The sequence below is a fragment of the Cottoperca gobio genome, chromosome 21, assembly GCF_900634415.1.
Source record: "Cottoperca gobio chromosome 21, fCotGob3.1, whole genome shotgun sequence".
Classification (NCBI taxonomy): domain Eukaryota; kingdom Metazoa; phylum Chordata; class Actinopteri; order Perciformes; family Bovichtidae; genus Cottoperca; species Cottoperca gobio.
Genome location: NC_041375.1, coordinates 7165309 through 7187517, shown reverse-complemented (window position 1 = coordinate 7187517; position 22209 = coordinate 7165309). Strand labels below are relative to the sequence as shown.

The 22209-nt window shown below is 38.7% G+C and overlaps 1 protein-coding gene and 1 pseudogene across 1 annotated transcript; one reads left to right on the top strand and one right to left on the bottom strand.

The window, feature by feature from the left end:
• Window positions 1-1265: 1265 nt before the first annotated feature.
• parp9 (poly(ADP-ribose) polymerase family member 9) lies at window positions 1266-8597 on the bottom strand. The gene is given in 9 exon segments (XM_029458386.1): window positions 1266-2593; window positions 3056-3215; window positions 3415-3768; window positions 3770-3894; window positions 4136-4196; window positions 5221-5436; window positions 5742-5972; window positions 6381-7237; window positions 8465-8597. Coding segments are annotated over 8 exon segments (2256 nt in total). The 5' UTR covers window positions 7233-7237; window positions 8465-8597; the 3' UTR covers window positions 1266-2336.
• LOC115025958 (protein mono-ADP-ribosyltransferase PARP14-like) lies at window positions 8593-21492 on the top strand (annotated as a pseudogene).
• The last annotated feature ends 717 nt before the right edge of the window (window positions 21493-22209 follow it).

Genomic DNA, 22209 nt, shown 5'->3' with positions numbered 1-22209 from the left:
GTCACACAATAACACAAACAAACTAAACTGATTTCTTTATGTGGACCTTTATTTTCGGTGGCTAAAATAAGTTTTGCAGCGGCCCCCGTCCACAGCTGTACATCGCTTAGCTTCCTGCTGGTACTCCTGTCTGCTTCTCCAAACTGGGAGCATGCCGAGCCCCACCCTACTGTAGTAATACACTGAATGTAGATAAGTACCCGCATACAACCCCACTTCAAAACATCCAAACGATCCCTTTAAGTTAGTAAGAGTTGAATACGAGACCTCTGCTCTGGGCAGTTTTAGAAAAAGTGCAGCTATAAATGTCAGCCACATAAAAGGGACTAACTGTTTTAAAAATGTAACATCACACTGAAAAACTTGTGAGCTGTAAACTGGTACTTTTATATTGATTGTAATACATCAATTTCAGCAATACGATAAGCATTAGAGGCCAGATGTGCCATATGTATCTAACTCAGCCTGGTTAGGTTTGTCTTGAGGTCTTTAAACCATGAGCAGCTGGTGTTCTCCTAGAATGCACTGCACCTGTTGTCCTTTTGTAGAAACCAACCACCCATTCACAGTGCATCAGTAAACCCCAGACTCAACCTGCTCTCCTTACTCTCCATGCTCGCTCTATTGTATTTTTCAATATTGCGCATTAGGAGGATTAAATACCAGGATCTAAGATTATTCCTTGAATGTAGCATCTTTACAGTGTGCACTGCTCAGGAGTGATCTTTTGTTTAGATCTATGCTGACGTGTTAAATGCTCTTTGTACATTTGGTTCAGCCGGTTGGTATTACAGTAATATGGAATTAGCTGACTGCTGTAGTTTGTGTCTAAACATCTCACTGTCCACAATTTAACAGCTTTGACAGCTTCATAGACAATCATTCAGAAGTGACATTATTGCCAGTAATAAAATCATATACACAGCTGAAGTAAATCACTTGCTAAGGAAACGTGTGGAATCCTGTTGTGCTGTCAAAGTGTTCCTCTCTTTTTTATGTGAAGGCCAGATGTTGTGGTTAAACATTTTTATAAAGTCATGGTCACTAATTAAAGATTGCATTTTTCCCCAATATGTGTCAAATGCGTGTTTACATATTAAAGAGAGAATTGACTATTTATGGAGCACTGGTATAATACAGACACAATTCTCAACCATAAACAAGTTTGAGTGACAGCGAAATGCAGCTAATAGCTCCAGTAAAAGCTACTAAACTGACCTGGAGTAAAAAAAATGTTTTGGTCAAATTATTTCCAGGGTCAAGGATGAACTTTAATGCTCAATAGACTGTTTTTAATGGTTGTGTTCTTGTATCATCAGGAATATGAGGGACTTCCCTTTATGTATTTCATATTTCCTGTATTAAAGCTTTATGTCAATACATGCATTTCATTTTGTTTATTGTTACACGTGTACATGTTTGTAAAATGATAATTGTATTTCATTTCATTAAATCTATGTAGCTGGATCAGGTTCTGTTGAGTCTCATGAAAAGGGTCTTCGCGTATAATTTACGAGTAAACAAGGCTGCACGAGTACTTAGTCACGCGTCTCCATATTCTCTCAAGTGGTGTTGTGACTTACAATCAGGTGTCAAAAGAAACATGTCTCACTATTTAAACATAAAAACAAACTTGTTTTTGTAAATGTTTAATTTTGGAATCAGCATCAGACACACTCTCTCTCCCCCCCCCCCCCCCCGTGTGCTCCACCTCACTTTTGTCAATTTACATGTTATCATTGTTTTATGACATTTTTTGCATTTAGATTAAAATGATGTATTTGTAGCCAAAGCTTTTCACCCGTTATAAAAATGGTTATATTTGTGTTCCTCTAAACAAAATAAAATCAGGGTTGTGGATGTACAACATGCTTGCACCAGTTCATGGTGTTTGCATATGTGGTGCCACTAAACAACTGACCCATCCACAAGAACAATATATTGTTGCTGGAAGTGCAATAATAAAGTAGAATCTTTCATTGATAATTATAATAATAAGAATAAGAATTATTGTGCTGCTAAATATATCTTAATTACCCAAAAAGAAACAAACTTATAATGAAACAAATAAGAAACTAAAAACTATTGACATCTTCCTCGAGCTGAATATAAGATATATATTGATATAGATCTCCATTAAATGTGATTATTAAGGAGTAATGCCAACAGCCATTTCTTTCTAATAGGAAATACAATAATCAAGAATGCACTGCAGCTGGTTTTAGAAGAAACTAACATTGTCCAGTTTACTCTAGGACTGAAAGCATTTTTATCTTTTAACATTTGTTTCAAACAAAACACAACAAACCCAGAGGAAGCGGTGAAGAAATCCCCCATCAGACCTTCTTACAGGTGATGATGAACGTGGGCAGAGCTTGATAACCACTAAATATGACAGAGACATCAGGCCCTCCGCTCACACTGTCCGCCCCATCAGCAGGTGGCAGGATGAGACCTGGTCTTCCAGGGGTGGAGTTTCCCGTCAGCACCTCGGCCTCCACGAAGTACAGATACTCCTCCTTCTGCTCCCTCCACACCTCCTTGGCCTTCTTCACTGTGCCTGCAAAGTAGATGCCCTCTCCAAAAGCTGTCTCTGTATGCAGAGGAAGAGATACAAGAAGAATTTGGGCTCATTTATGACTGCATGGTCGGTCATATTATGTGCCCGGATAATTCACCATTGTTTTTGTTTTCTTACATTCCTCCTGTTGCAAATTCAAAAAATGCACTACTACTGTTTTTGTTCTCCTTCATTTTGTCATGTTTTTCGTGTGTAGCATAACGGACTAAGCTACAGCTGCATTTCGTTGTGCAACCCTGTGTTGCGGAATGATCCTTGAATCCCCGATATGTTAGGATCCACTAAAGTGATGCATGAAACCAGATGAATAAATGCCCGTTTCTGTTAACTTCGCTGCCATCTTGACTAAGGGTGTTATCCTCCCTTCTCTGCTCTGTATCAGTTCCCTATGCTCTATGACCCGGGGAAATGATCATTTACCAGACGTAAAGAATTAGTTTGCATTATCAAATGCTTTTCGTAGAAGCGTCATACCGTCAGGTGGTGCGTACTGTGCATGGAATCCAATGTGGGAAACCATCTCACAGAACTGCGCGGATATGCTTTGGAACATTCTTCGAGGAGTTGAGCAGCCTAGCTGGTTTCCCTTCAGGGTAAAGATCAAGTCCAGTATAGGGTTCTCCACTTTCTCCACCTAAAAATGTAATGTTTCTCTCATCAAGCAGTGGTTCAACAAAACACACTTGCAGCACACAACAGTATTGGAAACAAATGAGTACAAGGACTAAGAAGGTAATAGCTTCAATAATAATAATAATAATAATAATAATAATAATAATAATAGCTGTATTGTTTGCCACAACAACGTCAAAGATGCTGCATTTACACTGTACCCTTAGTATCTGCAGCCCGGTCTTGTTGAAGGCAAATGATCTTTCCATGAACTCTCCGCTCCTTGTGTCAACTGTCTTTCTTTGAAAGGACATATTCTTTTTGCACAGAGCATTAAGTAGGTAACTCTCTTCCTCCATGACAAACTCCCTCTGGATGTTGCAGAGCATGGCCTCCACCTGCAACCCAGCAACTACGACATCAACAAATGAACGCCCGTTTACAGTTATGCCTGCACGACCTTTCTCAAAGACCTCCTTAATGGAAACTTCCTTTTTCATTAGACGGGATAGCTGTCGATGTTCTTGCTCGCCGAAGAGCTGGATGAAGTTGTTGCAGATATTGACAGTGCCATCTGGACTTGAGGAAAAGGTCATTGAGCCATCGTTTGGCCTCGTGTGTTGATTCATCAGAGGGGCCGTCCAGGCTGATCTGTGGAGTGGGAGCTCTGCTGCCGTGGAAGTCATCTCTGTACTCAGATGCTGGCGGGAAAAAAACATTATTACATCCATTTTTGCAAATTAGACACATTATTATCTCATTACAGCAACATGATTGGTCAAACATGCATTCCTACTATGGTGGTATTCGTTTTTATTACCTTTACTGCTTTCTATGGCATTACAGAGACAATGTAGTTGTTTCCTGAATTAAAACTAGTGTTCTGTACTTGCATCAAGGGTCACCTCTGTGTACATGAAATGATAACTGAAATATTGCTACCATTTTTGAAGTCGGGATCAGGACCTTTTTCCCGGCGTTGTACCATTTGTTCCTCAAAAGCCTAAAAAAAGAAGTTCATTATTACAGATAAATGTATTTATTGAATGTGTATTGCACAAATATTCACAAAGCATAAATGGCATAGTTTGGATTTCTGTGGGGTTGTATGACGTTTATCTACATTCAGTGTATTACAACAGGAGACGGCAGTCGGCATGCTCCCAGTTTGGAGAAGCAGACAGGAGTACCAGCAGGAAGCTAAGCGATGTACAGCTGTGGACGGGGCCGCTGCAAAACTTATTTTAGCCACCGAAAATAAAGGTCCTACATAAAGAAATCAGTTTAGTTTGTTTGTGTTATTGTGTGACTTGTATCCAAACTGATTAAAGTCACACAATAACACAAAGTAACTAACTGATCAAGGCAGCAGTAGACCAGCAGCTCCCGTGTTCAGCAAGGTGAAATGACTGTTTTTGTCAATGGAGTCTGGTGGCTTTGAAGAGAGCAGAGATAACGGCTTCAGTTCCCTGTCGGAAAGGCTGTCTGACAGCAAGGTAAAGGGGGGGGGGGGACAATATTCTAAATATAGAATACACTTAAACGAATACAGATTTTTTTCAGTGCCTAAAATACATTTTGCTGCCCCCCCCCCCCCCCCCCATCTACTGTAGTAATACACTGGATATAGATAAGTACCCTCATACAACCCTACTTCAAAACATCCAAACTATCCCTTTAAGTTAGAGAGCATTAGCAACAATTCTGAGCAGGTGTAGGGAGTGTCTCACAGTGAACACAACATCACATTCCACCTAACAGAGATATTACATTATATTACAGTGCACCTTTCTGATTAAGAAAATGGCACTTCATCTTTAGGACACACATTTCACAATCCTTTACTGATTCTCACCATTTGTATTCCTCGGTCCCTTTTTCTGTTATTTTGTATTTTGGTTTATATTTAGCAGTTGAAGTTGTCTTTCTATTATGATTACTGTCAATGAACATGTATTTTAGTCATTGTAGACACACAAGGCCCCACACATAATTATTATAATATCAATACAGCATTGCAATACAACCTTATACGTCGCATCGTCAGCATGAAATATGACGAAACAAACGTCCATCTTCTCTCGGGTCTTGTTGGCGAAGTCGGCCACTGCGTTTGTCATGATCGAGGCAACTTCTTTTTTATCAAACCCGAGGGCTCCAGTGCCGATGGCAGGAAAGGAGATTGACTTGTGATTATTTCTGACTGCCAACCATAAGCACTCCGATACTGAACTTGAAAGAGTCTGTAAAAAACAAATCAGTGGACAGACAAATAGACAAATGTAAGCTCCTATTACAGTACAACCTAAACACTTTTATACAGTTATATTTACTTTAACAGTGTGCAGTCTAAGCTTTCAGTTGTGCCATGAGTTGTATTTAATGCTACTTGGAATGTGTGCTGCCTTGATCAAGAAGAAAATAATTAGTTTTTGAGATGTGACAAATCTATATCTGATTTATTTACAGTTTGGCATATGTCAGACTATGAACAGAATATATTATCCCTTCATTTAAATGCCTCATAACAGTTAAAGTCATACTGTACCTCCTCTGCTGTTCTCTGATGCTGTGGTTTACTCCACTTTTCAGGGCAAAAGGTATGATACACCTGTTTACATTTCAGCTTGTAGGGTTTTGTGATGACCACAAGTCCAGCTGAAGAGGCCTTACGCATTTCTTGTTGCATTTCATGACCAGCTCTCTGCAATAAAGCTTTGGAGATTTGACCAATGTTTAAGTCTCGCTGTGCTGATGCAGTGTTTACGATGACGTCTGTCTGAGAAAAAGATGTTGGTACATGAGAAGGAAAGTACTATGTACATACTGCAAATGTAATATATTTTCTTAAATATTAGAATCTTATATTTATCCCTCTGAGGCACACATTCAAACACAGTTCATCAGTAGCTGTCGTTATTTACATGTCAATCAAACTTTTCCTTTTTTAATATACATATAATTGATTGAGCATTGATGGAAGCAGCTTGAAACTATGGAATCTATATTTGTGAAGATGCTTGAAGGAACCACAACAGACTTTAAACATTTAGAGTTAAATATTACTGGTAAATATTTCTAAAAGCAGTTAAAAAAGAATATAATTAACTTTTACACAAGCAGCCATTGTATAAACAATTAAAATAATCAATCAACTAATTTATGAAGAAACATTACAGATTCTTACCTGCTGTTCTTCAATTTTACCCCACTTCAGTGTCAGGTGGACATTTCCCATCTGGACAGCAGGTGTTGAGGTTCTGCCCTCACCTCTGCTTTTGCCGGTGGCGAATATCTGACTGACGGCTCTCTCCATTTCATTGACCGTAGGCGTGTCGTTGTTCACAAGGAAGATCTCTTTAGGAAGATCTGGTTGAGAGTAAAGATAGTAGCGTTTCACAGTTTCCACTATGGTGTTCGCACATTCTGGCAGGGGGAAGTTGAACAGTCCGGAGCTTATAGCTGGAATGGCAACAGACTGCAGACGGTGTTTCTCAGCATTTCTAAGAATGCTCTTGATGGCCATCTCCAACTGTGGTTTAGCCCTCGAAACTTCAGATGGAGAGGGATTTTTTGATAGGCATGGGCCCACAGCATGAATTATCTTCTTGCATGGGAGGCACCCAGGATCGCAGACAACCGCATCTCCTGTGTTCAAGGGGCCGTACGATGAGATGTAATCATCACTATCTTTTTGGATTTGTGGACCGCCGGCTTTGGAAAGAGCTCGAGCAAGGCCGCCATAATGCTGAAGATCTTTATTAGCAGCATTCACCACAGCATCCGCCTGGAAATCGATGAGATCAGCCTTCCACACAGACAGCTGAACACCGCCATGCAGCGTAACAGCAAACCTTTTCTCTGGCTTAACAGTTGGCCCCCTCTGCTGTGCAATGCTGGGATCCCTTTCAAACTCCACACCATGGAAGGTGGCCACACATCCAAATTTACTTTGAAGGACATCACCCAGAGCAGATCCACATTGTTTCACAATGTTGAGTGAAGACTCGTGAAGACGAATCTCTAATTTACTGGCCATGATTCCTAAACAGGGCAATGGAAAAACATTGTGTGAGTAAATCGTACAATGACACCAGTGTTTGGTTAATATATTTGATACACAGAGACACACCTCAAAAATCATGCATGCACCTGATGCCTTTTAAAGTGAATCAAGACAAGAAACATGAATGAATGACAGATGTCTTCACGTGCTCAATAAATACATTGAGATGAATATGTAAGATGTATGACTGACTATGGCAGAAGGGAAAGTATTATCATGGTCTATAAAATTATCAAATAGTAATTACAGGTGAGGAACACAATGGAAATGGGATTATTAATCAAACTGGAAGAACTATATTTAATAAATCAAAGTACAGGCAGATATTTGAATATTGGTTCATTATAAATACAGGTATTGACAATATCATCGTTTTTTCCAATGGCATTGTATGATACCATACATACAAACAATCCCCTATAAACTAAATATGTAGGTTGTATTTGCTGGGAACAGCTCTGTAAAGAGTTTTGTGAACTTATAATAGGAGACCTACAATATACTTATTTTCTTAACATACAAGTGCTGTTCTCCCTTCACTTCAGTAGAGGGAGACAGAGACAGTATCCAAGTTACAAAAGGATCCCACTCAATAATCAATCACCTCTCACGTCTCAAAAAAGACATGAATGTGTTCCTATCCCATAATATTACATAAAGTATAGACCATGTACCCTTACTCATATGCTTAGTATACTGCTCGGGAGTTATTTATAGGCTACAAGACAGTTTACTTTGTGGCAAAATGTGGAGACAAAGAAAAAGAGAAAGATGTTCCCCTCAGTTGTCTCACGTTAGTTGCTCCTCGGTCACTTTGGGCATTGAACTGCACACTTAAAACTAATCTATTTTGCTTTCCTGCATTAGCATACTAAGTATACTCAATGTGTGTCAGTTTAGCTTCATTATGAACACACACTACTACAGTTGTAAAACACACACAAATAGTTGACATTATATGTATCCGTTTCACTGTTTACAAGTTTATTTTAACTTGTCAAAAACAATTATCGCCATTTTTTTTTTTTATATCTCAGTCGAGAGCTACCTGACGCATGTTCACAAGAAAACGAAACGAATTGCTCTGTGCTACTTTTAAATCCATAATAGTTTAAGTCTAACATGTATTTCGACGCTTAAATGAAACTCAGCTCATTTAAAAGCGTAAAGAAAGTGCATTGTGTGCAGAGATGTACCTTACTCACCAACAACACTGGAAAGTACCGAGGAAAAGCAGAAAGTGAAAGCGCGAGACAGGGTGCGCCTAACTGCGTCCCGGGGTGTTAGCCAAGTTTTGTGCTGGTTTAATTTGACGTTTCTTTCATATGACCACTGAATATCATGTCACAAATAGCCGCCCATTATGAGTCAACAATTCAAATCCACCCTCATCAAGGACGTGGAGGGGAAAACGTCCTATTTCCTAAGAAACAAAAGTGAAAGTAAAGCAGCGCAGAGGGCTGGTGATCCAGCAACGATGGCGGACGTGTATTCGCATGCTCTGCTCGTCGAGCTCGAAGAAAACAACGTAGCAAAAGTAAAAATCAAATTAGTGAAATACTTTCAAAGTAAGAAATCTAACGGCGGCGACTGTGAAGTTGATTATGAAAATGGCAGCAGGACAGCGATGTTGCGCTTCCGCAGAAGGGAGGGTAAGTTTGGCCCGATAAAGTAGACCCTAGTTTACTTTACTGTGTCATTAAAAACAGAAAGTTACGTGACTTCTATTATTATCAATCGACCTTTTGACTGAGATGGGGTTTAATGTTTTTTTCTTGCAGACCAGCAAAATGTTTTGAGGAAAGAGGCGCATCAGATCATTTTCGATAAAGGTGTTTTGAAGATGACTGTTCGCGTACCGTCTGAAAACACTACAACGCAGGTCCGTGTGCAAATATCTTTGAGTAGGCCTACGGTCTTGTGGTGTCATTTATATGATTTATATGGTCATGGAGCATGTGAAATCTGCTTGCACTTACCTAATTGCTATATCATATCCAACATTTACTTTTTGTCCTATCAAATAAAATACAATGATAATTCAACTATCCCTCATTACCTGGGCATCATTGAAACCCTTTGCCCAGACTCAAGTGGGACTGTTGGACTTATTTGTGTGTGACTTCCTCTAAAAGATAACAGCAAAACTAGCTGTACAGCGTCCATCTTACTGTAAGGCCTGTGAATAATCATACACCTGAGGAGGTGCTGCACAACTGTGATTTATGTTTGTCTCTGTTCCTGCTGTTTTGAAGTACAACACACTTTATATTTCCTAATATTGTTATGTAATGAACTTATTCTTTGACACAACAACTGCTTTGTCTGACTGGATTCCTTTCAAACCAGCTGACATTTAGTGGATTGTGCCATGTGAAACTGGTTATATGGGATGTCAAAGTAATAAAATAAAGAAGCTGATTAACATATTTCTTTCCACTCTATGCAGGAAGCTCCATCTGATAAACTCAACAATAACTGTAAGTACTCATTTAAAAAAGTAGGTGTCCTACTCTGTTACAGTGATTTTTGTTGGATGAGATCAAATGTTAAGATAAATGACACACACACACACACACACACACACACACACACACACACACACACACACACATATTTGGAATTCATGGTAGCTATAAATACAAATATACCCTATGCAGTTTTATCAGTTTGATTAAATCCATACGTACATTTTTAGTCAACATATTTATTTGTAGTCAATATAGTCTAATAATAAGCTAATAATGTTGTGATCATTTAAATTTCGAGACCCACCATTCAAACCAAATTGAGGTGAAAACAGGAAGGAGTTCCTCAACTCATAAATACATGTGATCTTAATTAGTAGTCTGTAAGATCAATAAGTACAGTTTTGATTGTTCTAATGTTACATATCTTTGTATGTTGGCCAGATGGCCACAGCAAGCAGAAGCAACACTGGGTAGTTACTTCAGCAGTTCCTTCAACTGGGAACTCAGACTCAGACTAAACTTGTGTAGTTTTGCTTGCCATAGTGGCCACATGCACTGAGGTCAAATGTTTAATACCCTTTTAGGTCTGCCAAACAATACCTTTGTATTTTTTTTTTGTGTGTAAGATTTTTGTGTTTTATTCTATGTATCCGATATTAGTAGGCTATGTAGTGAAACAAGTACGCCTGTATTTAACCTAATTTACATATACTTAAACAGACCCACATGGTTGCAAACCATGTATTTAATCAGGTGATAATGTATTAAAAGGCAAGGAGACAGACATCACAAGCCATCAGCTATGACATAACACAGAGGTTAATGCAGCACCAAGCAGACAGCCTTCAATAAGCATGCAGTTGATCAGCAGTAGAGTTTCAGATGTTGTGTTTTTCCTCAAAGGTTCACAACCTATTTGTGGTGATTAACACTGGAGGTGGTTGGGGAGTAGGTGCACTGATGTGAAATTAATATCTTCCTCACTGTACTGGGATTTTCACCCGACTGATTATCATTTCCTTCTTAACTTAAGAAGCCACCATCTTGACAGCTTGTAAATATGTTCCTGTTGATCAACTTTTCAACCTAGACTTTTCTTTTATGTTGTTTCTGGTGATTTTCAATAATACATTAAACAACTTCACTCACCGCATACTTCTCCATCTAAAATGATCCCCTTCCTTCCTCCTGTCAGTGTTGACACAACGCACACAACACCTAGTAGCAAATAGGCTAAACATGTCTTTTTAGAAATGTTGATAACTTTGCAGTCTGGTTAAGGAAAGGCTTTACACCCTTTCAGATAATTATCAGTATTATCAACACTGAAAAACAAGATTATATTATCAGGCTGGCACCGGTCTCAAGAGGGAAGAAGGAGGGGCGTCACTTTTAAAATAAAAAACAATACATTTAAAGAATAATGTTTTAGATGGCCACCTAAATAAATCAAGTGTGGGGAAAATACTTGGAGTAAACACAAATAGAGATTTCCTTAGTTGCCAAGGAGGAATAAAAAAAAATATTTGTTTTGTTTTTACAATGGTTTTTTTCCAGGTCTACAATCGTGCAGCATATGTTTAAAAAATACTTTATTTTAATTTAAATGTTAGAACTGTCATTTATTGTTGAATCTCACCTCATTAACAAATGTGTGTTCAGCCACTCTTGACTCATTAACAGCGGATGTTGCCGTGATCAGCAAACAATCGAGCACCGATGTACACACACCTGCAGTCGAAGTTCAGACAGAGACGCAAGGCAGAGAAGATGAGACGGCAGAAGAAGAGATGTGTTTCACTTCCACTGTTATAGGAAATACTTCGGAGAACCGGGAGTTTTTGGAGATGCTGGTGGAGAATATTTTAATGGATCATTCTGACTCTCCATCTCCCACCCAAAGCTTCACTTTGGAACTCATTCCTGACATCTCCTCTGCTGTGGTGACTTTCCAGAGTGAAAAAGGTACTTATTTACTGTGTGTGTTCCAAAAGGCTACATTTATGCAGAGTTGTATAATCACCAGCATACCTCTGTTAATTTTCACAATTTATAAATAACGCAAACCTGCTGCTGCTGAAAAAAAAACCCTTTTTGCAGAATTAAATTTGTATGAGATAGATATTTATTAAATCAATCAATAGACTGCTGCTGGCACTAGCTAATATGACCATTGCATAATACTAAGCTGAATTATACCAACAAATGACTTCTTACGAGTGTTGAGAAATGACGTGATTCCTGCAGTTTCCCAGACCACTAATGAGCAGCACAGATATAAAAAAAACACAGAGGTGTCCTCACCCTGAATACTGGTGGCCAATATAACATTCCTGCTGTTTGCCTCTAGAAAATGCATGTATTTTCTGGAGGCAAACAGCAGGAGCCTCCAGAAAATACAGCAGCCAGATGTTTATGCTAGAATTAAAGGTATGTTAATTTCAGTTTTTGTTCCGCCAAACTGCGTTGCGTGAATCCATGTAGCCTAAACCTCTAAAACCATTGTTTACATCAATGTTTTTAGGCGAGCAGTCTTCCTTTTCCCTGATTTATTTGGCACATCATTATGTTACTTGGCTTATTATTGCCACTGGCTGTTGATCAGTGGCTTAGTGTGAAAACATCAGTATGGTTGTGTATCATGTCCCCTGGGCACGGAGAGAATGTGAATGCGCAAAGTAGACAGCACAAACTGAAACGTGCACATACATTAGATCAATAGCATAAGCGTTTAGTTTATTTAATAAAAGTGCACCTGTCAATGTGAAAAGTGAGTTGTGAAAAAAAATATTTTTAATTCGAGAAAAAAAAGAAAACTCCTTGAATTTCAGGCAGTGCGCTGCGCCCTGCCAAGACAATGGTAGGGGAAACACTGATGTATGTGTGTCCTTATGCATGTGCTTGAAATACAAACAAAATGTGGACCCACTCGTAAAAAACACTACTTGTGGTCACAAAAACAAAGTGTTGTGTTACCTTAAACTGATGGTAATGACCTTACACACAACTGGGTCATCTTGGTTCTTATATTCTGTATACTGTATATTACACTTTGCAAAAGAGGTGTTTACAATTGGTAACTTGTCAGTGCATTTGTTTTTGTATTCATTGGTTTAGGAAAAATCATGAATGCTTTTTTTTTTGCAGAAAACACTGTTTTCGTTAGAAGATGCCCTCAAAACAGGACGTTCGTGAAGAAAGGACTATCAGTTCGGCCTCTTGAAGTCACAAAGCAAGTTGTAGTTGAAGACGTAAAATATTTAAAAGAAGATCACCTCCACCTATATTTTGAGAATGCAGGTGGGGAAGTGGTAAATGTGGTGCTTAATGAAGCAGAACAGTCTGTCGCCATCACCTTTGAAGACCATAAAGGTAGTGCATTTACAGTACACAATAAATATTACTATGACATAAGATATTTCCACCTTTTTATATGAATTGACAATTTGATTGTATTTCTTTCTTCATAGCTGTTCAGAAAATCATGAAGAAGAAGCATTACATCAAGAAGGAAGAGATCAGAGTTTTTCCTTTCTATGAATCTTTGGGAACAGCCCTCTATGGCAAAGATAGGCCCTCACTAAAACTCCCTGATGCTTTCTCTGAACCCATTGACAACACTTTCTGGAGATACCTAAATCACAATAAGTCAGCGGCAGAGTCCATTCGAAGTCAATTGGCAAAAGACTTCTGCAACATGTCCCTCAGACAATCCACTGTGTACTTGAGCCCCGTAACTTCACTACTTCAAGAAAAGGATGCCAAAGCCATTGTCAAAGAGTGGAGAGCTACTGTGAAGTCAGCCTTTGCACAAGCTCTGTCAAAAATCAAATCCCTGAAGCTTCAGCCAGAGCCGGAGGTATGGGAAGAGTCCGAGGAGAAGATCAGACAGACGCTACTGAATGAGGATGTGGTTGTAGTGCCTGATAAAACCAGTGGTGTCTTGTCAGTGGTTGGTCTTGTGGCTGATGTTGACAGACTAGAGCAAACTCTTTGTGAAGTAGTAAACAAGCTTGCCAAAAGAGTGCAGAGGGAGAAATCGAGCGTGACCGAAGAGATCAAAGTGTCACGGTCAATTTACAGCGTCTTGTGTCAAAAAGGTCTTGAGGACCAGCTGCTACAAGTGTACCCAGAACTCAAAATGTCATTTAGGAAAGAGAGTCCGCATTTGATCATAACTGGCTTCAGGGATGAGATTTTTGAAGCAAACAAAGTCATATATAATGAACTGTTTGCCTTAAAACGACATGATTTAAAAATAGACAACTATGTGCTTGACTTGTTGAAAGATGGACAACAAGAGGAGCTTACAAATACTCTCCTCACATCCAATGGAATAAATGGAGCATTTGAGATCAATGCAGAGAGGGTGCAGCTCCTTGCTGCATCCAACAAAGATCTGAATGATGCTGAAGACCATTTAGGGAGGACTGCTAATATCTAAATACATTGATGTTGAAGACAGTAATGTCCTGGAAAAGCCAGAGTGGCAGGACCTGGTCAGTCAATTAGAGAATTCCCACAATATGTCAGGCAGGAGAATTCAAATCCACACCACCGTTGAAAAAGTAGTGGTGGCTGGCCACAAGGATAGTGTCATAAGAGTTAGCAATGAACTTGATGACTTCTTAACGCAGAATGCTGAAGTTGAAGAAACCGTTGTGGTCAAGCCCAATGCCAAAGTTGAATACCTTAAAAGACCTGACGCATCTTGGTTCAAGCAGGTGAAAGACAAAGTGGTGGTGTCTTTCAGAAAAGAGGCTATCTGTCTACGTGGTTCTAGAGTTGATGTTGGCGAGTACAAGACCTTGGTTGAAGACCAGATCTCTTCTGTGTTCTTTGATATTTTAAAAATCTCCCTGCCTGGAGTGAAAAAGTTCTTCCAGGACAAAAAAGAAATGTATGTTTCTTCACTCTTGCGTGAAACTGGCTGCCTGGTCCAGCTGGTTGATGAGACTAGTGGTGGACAAGATGGCTTGGCCCAAAACCAAGTACCAAAGCCTGTGTATCAGCTTCAGACCGCTGACGGAGTGGAAATAGCCGTTTGTAAGGCAGATATGTGCTGCTACCCAGTGCACGCAGTTGTCAATGCTTCTAATTCGGACTTGAGACATGACGGAGGTCTTTCCGCAGCACTTCTTAAAGCTGCTGGCCCTCAGTTTCAGGTTGAATGTGACAAACTAGTTAGCCTGAATGGACAGGTCTTGCCCGGATACAGTGTCATAACTGGCGCAGGGGGCCAGCTTTGCTGCAAAAAAGTCATCCATACAGTAGGCCCCAAGTACGATCCAGCTAAACCAAAGATGCCTCTTGCGCAGTTGAAGAGAGCCGTTAAAGCAAGCTTAGAACTTGCTGCAAAGCACGGCTGCATCTCTGTGGCTCTGCCAGCCATCAGCAGAAACCAAGGCTTTCCTCTCAATATGTGTGCAGTCACCATCGTCAGCGCCGTGAGGGAATACTGTGATGACAAGTACGGTGACAACACACTGAAGAGGATCCATTTGGTGAACAATGACGACAGTACTGTTCAGGCTATGGAGGAAGCTGTCAGACAGGAGTTTGGAAATCATGGTGTCAGTCTTTCTCAACAAGCTCTCCCTTCCAAAACCACCAAGTCTTCCCCTGTGAAACATGTTGGATCTGCTGCATCTGACCCAAACTGCTTGGGTCAAGTGCAGACCAAAGAAGGCTTGGACGTCATTCTCACTAAGGGAAATATCCAGGTTGCCACGGTAATAAAAATAATTATCCTTCATTAAGAGCGGCTTGACTGATTCCTTTCTGACTGATTTTTACAGAACTGATTCTAGACTGTTAAAACATAAAGATGTTGTAAAATGAAGAATATGCAACTGATATGATTTTGTTAACATATTTTTAGACGGAGGTGACCGTGAATACTGTGTTTGAAGATCTTGCTCTGAACAAAGGCGCCGTTTCAAACGCCATCTTGGGTGTGGCTGGACCCAAACTTCAGGAGTTAGTAAATCCAAATAATACGAGTGGAAAAGTCGGTGAGATCATTGCTACTGACGGCTGCAAGCTGAAGAGCAAAAAGGTCTTTCATGCAGTTACACCACATTGGGACAATGGACAAGGCACAGCTGAAAAGGTAAAGTGTTACACCATGTACCTTATGGGTTAAATTACTTCTCTGATTGTAATTTAATGAAAGATCCAAGATCTGAGGAACATACCTCAGGTCTACACTTTTTTCTCTCTTCACCTTAACATTAGCTGGCAAATTTTTTATGACATGACATAATGCGTTCAGTTTCTGTCTGCTCTGTTTGAAGTCATATTTTAGTTGCAGGGGCTGGTAAATGGATGCAATATCTTGCACCTAGATATTAATAGCATTTGTGCATTGCCTTCCAGATCTTGAGTGGCATTTTTAAGGATTGCTTGGGCAAGGCAGAGGACAGTGGTCTGACCTCCATATCCTTCCCCGCCATTGGCACTGGAAACTTGGGTTTCCCAAAAGACCTTGTTGCCTCATTGATGTTGGACGAAATCTTACATTTTAGCAGTAAGAAACAACCTAAGCACCTGAAGAAGGTTGTGATCATCATTTACCCTCAAGATGCACCGACTATCCAGGTAATTTAACAGTGACATTCATTTAAAATAATTATTCTTAAGATTTTAGTCCTGGTTGATTTGGTGAGACCTGTGCTTACTGGTTGTGTAACTTTAATACCACAAGTCCCAGAATTCTGGGGGAAGCAAACACTAATTGAACAGCTATTTTTTCTGAACAGAGCAGTAAAACATAAAAAGTTATGGTTTGATTTCATGGAAATTGTAATGAATTGTGTGAGTGTTTTGTTATCAGGTATCTCTGTTATTATGTCTTCAGGCTTTTAGTGATGAGTTTACGAAGAAGTTCCCCACTGCCTCTGGTGGTCCGGTGCCCACGAGTTCTCCACAAAGTACAGGTAGGCAACATTGTTGCAACATTTGTGCAAATACAATGTAATGCTGTATTTTAGAAATGTGTAAGAATAAATTAACTGTTCTCTAAATAAACACTATATTAAAAAGTGAACTAATTTAAATAGTGTATTCGTACACCCAACCAAGAATGTATTTATTTTGTAATGATGTATATAAAGCTAAAACTTAATAGTACTTTATATAATGTTTGTACTCATTAAATTACTTAAATGGTTCAGTAAAGATCAAGTTATACAATTGTATCGATAATCTAATTGGTCATTTTAACAATACTGGATAGCTTTTGTCTTTTTAAACAAAAATCTTTACTTAATGGGCTTTCGCACTGCTGTTAATTGTTTATTGTGTCTGCTGTCTCAAGGTCCCTTCTCTAAAGTTGTCTCGAGCTCAGGAATGTATGAGACCAAAATGGGAAGTGTGGCTGTACAGGTTGTAACGGGAGACATAACCAAGGAGACCACTGATGTCATTGTCAACTCCTCCAATGAAAAATTCTCTCTTAAGACAGGTAAATGATAGCCAGAATAATGTAAAATAATTATATTTTCAGGTATGATACCGTTTTTAAGCATTGGTTATCAAATGTTTTCAATAATGTAGCCCCTCCTTTTGAAATATATTTTCAGCCAATTACCCCCAGACCAGAGCAAAATATTATATATATGACATTTATTTATTTTGTGTCTTTCTCTCCTCTAGGAGTATCAAAGGCCATTCTGGATGCAGCTGGTCCGGCTGTTGAAGCAGAATGCCTAACCCTTAGTAAGGAAACATTCAAACAAAGAGTTCACAAAACACACAGTATAACAAATATTACTTAGTACTGTAATGCCATGGATACAGAGTTAATCATTACACCAATTCTGTATTCAGAACTGAAGATTGTTCCAAAAGGAAGTATGGCTTAAATACACTCACGGTTGTCAAGGCATTCAAATCCACTTTCCACACCTTTAGGTGCCCAGCCCAACACAGGCATGATAATAACCCAGCCAGGCAACCTCAAGTGTAAGAACATTCTTCACCTAATTGGACAGACGGACCAAGTAAAAATCAACAAGGCTGTGAAAGATGCGCTCCAAATGTGTCTGACAAAATCATACACGTCTGTCTCGTTCCCTGCTATTGGCACAGGTGAGATTTATTAGCCGGATGTGGTGTTTATCATTTGTGAAGTTGTGACATTTATCCTTAAACTTGGTTGAAGTATAAAACCCTGAAATTACTGCTTTGTTGTATAGTCTTTTTTTAAATATATATATTGCCTGCTGCATACTTAAACAAAATAAATTGCAAAAGTCTGTAATTTATGCTGTACCATTTTAGGTGCAGGCAATGTACAGGCAAAGCAGGTGGCAGACGCCATGTTGGATGCAGTGGTTGATGTGTTGAGCCAAAACACTACCGGCTCCCTAAAGACAATTCGGGTAGTTATTTTCCAGCTACCCATGCTGAAAGAGTTCTACAACAGTATGCACCAAAGACAAGCCTCCGATAAAGGTTGGTTCTGGGGACACATCTCCAAAATCAAATGTAAGTACAGTAAAGCGAAAAATGTTGGTGTTCATATTCTTTTAATTGTCCAATTATAATGTAGAGCTTGGATTTTGTTCTTTCAGCAATATTTAACAGTGGAAGTGATGAAAAGCCACAGAAAGACGAGGATTTTGTCATTGAGGCTCGAAAAGTGGACCCTGCTTTCTTCCATATCTGCGGCGAGTCACAGGTTAGAGTAAACTTGGCCAAACAGAAGATCAACGACCTGATATCCAAAGAGCAGCATAGGACCTGCATTCAAGACAAGGCCGTCTTAAGCCTCTCTGATGCAGACCTTCAGCGCATTGTCGACATCCAAGAAACCATGGGCGTGACAATAAAGGTCAAGAGCGAGAAGGCCCAAGCTTCAGTTACCATCGAGGGGCTCAGCAGGGACGTGCTCAATGCCAACTCTGCGATCCATGAGATGTTGAGTTCGGTGAGAAATGAGGAAGAGCTGAAGAAGAATTTAGAGCTGGTGGCCACAGTGGCAGACTGGCAGTACCAGCAGCAGGGGCTTCAGTTTCTGAGTTTTGATTCAATGAACAACTTCAAGCTGGAGCAAGCCATGGACAAGAAGCTACCAAATGTCAAAGTTACAGTCCAGGGTACAGACTACACAGTCACCATGCCAACGGGACCTGCCACTAATAACAAGGGAAGCACCCTACAGATAAAGCGTATTGACAAACTAAAAGGTATATATCTGTGTCCTCTTATAAGTAGTGACTGCTTATCTGTCCAGCCTAACATCCACAATAATGCACAATATTTGTCTACATTATGAAGACAGAATAAAGAGCATTCAAACCAGATATGAGTCAGTTAAGTCAGTAAAACAATAGTTCTCATGTTTTATTTGCTTTTCAGAATGTGGTTTATTGTCAAGTAGGTTTTCACATACAAGGAATTTGCTTTGATATATTGGAAATTAAATGAAAAAAGTACAACAATCAGAAAACAGAATATATAGAATAGAATAAAATAGCAATAAAATATGAAAATACACTATAGAAATATCTGCAATATATCTGAATCAAAATGAAAGCTGCATAGAAGAAAAATACAATATAAATAAGATAAATTATACTAAAATACTATAAATTAATTAAAAGGAAAGGGCTGTGCACTTTTGTCCAAGGAATGTGTAGTATAAAAAGAATGCGATGTACAGAGATGTATAGTCCCAAAGACTGTGCGTTTATATAATGTTTTTCTCAACAGTGTATATATTGTTATCTGGTAATGTTCACATATTTTGTATGCCCAATAACTAATAAAAATGAAGATATTTTTTTATTCCACTAGATGAAGACATACCTGAGACCTGGGATCCAATGCCAGCCAACTCCTCGAGTCTGGTCGTCACCATCAAAACAGGGGCAGCAGAGCACACTGAAGTCCTCAATCTGTTCCAGGCCACATGCAAACAACCCGTTATTAAGGTAGACTACATTTAACGTGCACTGTATAATATGAATAATGTTTTAATCGCCACATTTCCATCTTCTCTCGTCCCGTCTTTAGGTGACATCCATAAATCAAATGCTTATCTATTTTATTAATTCATTTTATTATTTCATTTTATTAATGTATTATTTAAATATATATTTATATATAATGAAAGTGTGTATGTATATACATTTCTGTGTCTATATATATATATATATATATATATATATATTTCTGTGTGCATATATATATATATTTGTGTGTGTGTGTGTGTGTGTGTGTGTGTGTGTGTGTGTGTGTGTGTGTGTAAGTAAATAAAAAAAATATTTTTAGAATATTACATTTTCAAATGTATTAAAATGCCATTATACAGAAAGAGCAGTGGATGTAAAAGACATAAACTCAACAAAAATATACTTTTCCCTCATCTTAGATTGAGAGGATCCAGAACCTTGTATTGTGGAAGAGCCTGCAGATCAAGAAGCGTGGCATGGAGCAGAAAAATAAGCATCTCAACAACGAGAAACGCCTCTTCCATGGCACCTGCCACGACACTGTGGCTGGCATCAATGAACACGGCTTCAACAGGAGTTACGCAGGAAAGAACGGTGAGAAGTTTGAGTTGAAAATACAGGACTTTGTTTATTCAGACACTTCCTGTGTGACACATTCCTTTTTATGTTGATCAGTAGTTTGTACACTACAATTCAGCTTCATTAGAAATCAGTTTGGTCAAACTGTACCTCGGTTGATTCAAAACAGTATTAATAATCCTACGTTTTGAAAGAAGTTACTGTCCCAGTTTAATTTGAATGGATGTTCACAACCCTCGTTTTGTAGTTATTTCTGAATATTTACTTTGAAAAAATAAACATGAGATAATTATAACAGGTACCTTTACAGATTAATTCAACATCTTTATGCATTTTTCAGCAACTTGTCATGGCATAGGCACATACTTTGCCGTCAATGCTACATACTCTTCACAAAACACCTACTCCAGGCCGAATGCAAATGGGGAGAAGTGCATGTACCTCTGTCGAGTGCTGACGGGGGATTTCATCAAAGGAGAGCAAACCATGAAAACCACGCCGGACAAGGGAGCCGGGTCCAATCAGAAGTATGACAGTGTGGTGGACAGAATGGGAAATCCTAGCATGTACATTATCTTCCATGACAGCCAGGCTTATCCTGAATATTTGATTACATTCAAGTGACACAGCATGCACTGAAATGATAAAAAGAAAAGCCTCACATTCAACACTGCCTTACTCTTTGCTACTCTATGAATGTTTTGTCGTAGACTGTTGGAAAGCACCATCTCTGTTCCAGGGAATGTGTGGGATGATAAAAACGTGTCTGTGTAAGCAAGTTTAAATCAGATAAACAATCACTTTTGGTTTTGAAAGGGAAATTGAAAGTTAACTGCTGTTCCAGTAAGTATGTACAAATAAAAGTTAATGCAAGCACACTTATGTGCCAAAATTTTTCTATATATTTCTTGGTAATTACTCTCTAGATTTGTGTCCAGCTTGTGTCGATTAGCGCGGCATACATATTAAATGAGTAGTTTTCACATCTTAATTCACGGTTTAAACAAACATATATTCCTGAGAGATCTTTGAGAGGAAGAATATGTCATATCCTGCCCATTGCTGTTATTTTCTTCCTACTGTTATCTCTTGTTATATATAACCAATTGAATATATATTGTATATGTTGAAAGAAAAAAGCAAATTTCCATACTATCATAAACATGAGTCAAGAAAGGGAAGAAATATACCCAAACACATGAATCAATAAAAGCCTGCTTATCACCCCTTGTAAGCATTATATCATTACATTTATATGTTAGCGTTATGCAGTTCAAGATTACAGAACATTTACAATATCACCCAATGTTAAATAATGCTTTAACAGTTTCCCATTGTAAACACTTATAAGTTACCTATACAATAAAGGTTCAGATATATTGGTTTATCACTTTGTTCAACTTCAGGACAATAAGTAGCTTTATTCCTGTAATAAAACATATCTATAAATGTGTACTCTAGCTTTAAAATGAAGATCCACAAGGTATAAGTAAAATGAAAAATGAGAATATAAAACAAGTTTGCATTTTAGTTTCCTTATATGCTATACTTTGCAATGATGTCCTCAAGTGTATCACCGCTATCAAGATTTGATAGACCTACTTTAATTGTTATGTTTTATAACACAATAACTCGAGATCAGAAACTTTTTCAAGCCCTTAGATTGAGGTCAGTTTTTTATGTCTTAAAAATGTACTTTAACTTTTAAAAGCTTATTTGCGTACATTTGCATTTTGGTTAACAAAACTACTAATTTCTTTATGGAATGAAAAGAAAAAAAACGAACAACGTGAGACAGTATTGGAGGCCAGGAAATCTCAGACTTGTGGTCACAGCTTTATTAAAATGAGGTTGTGTTGAACCTTCTGGCTCCATCTGCAGGTCTTACTGCATCTGTGCAGATACATTTCCCTCTGACACTAAACCCTTATATCTTCCCAA